This window comes from Kickxella alabastrina (genome assembly GCF_025024165.1).
Source record: "Kickxella alabastrina strain RSA 675 chromosome Unknown BX661scaffold_50, whole genome shotgun sequence".
NCBI classification, from domain to species: domain Eukaryota; kingdom Fungi; phylum Kickxellomycota; class Kickxellomycetes; order Kickxellales; family Kickxellaceae; genus Kickxella; species Kickxella alabastrina.
The window spans coordinates 25,221-26,258 of record NW_026251521.1 but is presented as its reverse complement, the minus strand read 5'-3'; the positions used below and the strand labels follow the sequence as shown (position 1 = coordinate 26,258).

The window sequence follows — 1,038 nt, the reverse complement described above, 5'->3', positions numbered from 1 at the left end:
CAAGCTGCCAAGAATAAGACAAACTAAAAAAAAATCCAGCGTTTCGTTATTTTTTATTTGCACTTTGTATTTTTTCTCTTTTTTCCCTTTTATTTCTTTTCCTTTAATTGCCACTCTTGTAATAAAAAAAACAGCCAATTCTATTTTATTGAAATTCTCTTTAAAGCCAATTAACTCAAACCCATTTCATAGCCCTCGACCCACTTCTCCCTCCAACTTTTACCTTTCATCTCCTCTCTCCACCTCAACTTTTTTTTCATACAATGAGCGCTCTTGACACCGCGGATACTCTCGGCGAAATGCCCCAGAAGCGCACCACAGCCTCTGGTAAGTTGCACATACGCTGTGTCTCAACGCCAGGCCCAACAATACTCCCCCTTAAACCCCTCCAAAAATCAAAGAAGAACGAAACACGTCTTCCCTTTCTTCGCTCCGCCCTTCCCGACCCTTATCCCAAATGCAAAAGGGACTCAGCTAAACAAACAATAAAGAAACCAAAACAATAAGCCTAATCGCCCTCCCTTAAACTTCCCCTCTTTTTAAGTTGTAGATACCAGCGACGAGTCGCACGATGAGGCCAAGAGACGGCCTGGGAGAAAGCCGATTCTCACAGAGGCCACAACCAAGCGCACAGCGCAGAACCGCGCCGCACAGCGAGCCTTCCGCGAACGCAAACAGCAGTATCTGCGCACGCTTGAGGAAAAAGTCCAGGAACTCACCGAGCAGCAGCAAAAGACAGAAAGGGAAAACCAAAAGCTCAAGAGTTTTGTCGAGAAGCTCAAGCAGGAGAACGTTACTTTGAAGTCTGCTGGATTTACGTTTGAGGATAATCCGGTGGAGTTTGATGTGGCCTTGGATGATTTGTTCGAGAGCCAACAGCAGAACAGCCTCGGCACCGGGTCTGCCTCGGCTTCGGCTTCGGCTTCGGCTTCGGCTTCGGCTTCTGCCTCTGCTTCTGCTTTGGCCTCTGTGGGGACTGCGTATGCCGGCCAGCAGCAGGTGGGTGGGCGGAAGGGCAGTGGGTCGCCGCAGAGCGTG

General features: G+C 48.8%; 1 protein-coding gene across 1 annotated transcript; it reads left to right on the top strand.

The window, feature by feature from the left end:
• Positions 1-624: 624 nt before the first annotated feature.
• Positions 625-804, top strand: BX661DRAFT_133305 (uncharacterized protein; the record flags this gene model as incomplete). The annotated part of the gene is made up of 1 exon (XM_051532617.1): positions 625-804. A coding segment is annotated over one exon (180 nt), but the record flags the coding sequence as incomplete, so codon positions are not given.
• Between the last annotated feature and the right edge of the window lie 234 nt (positions 805-1,038).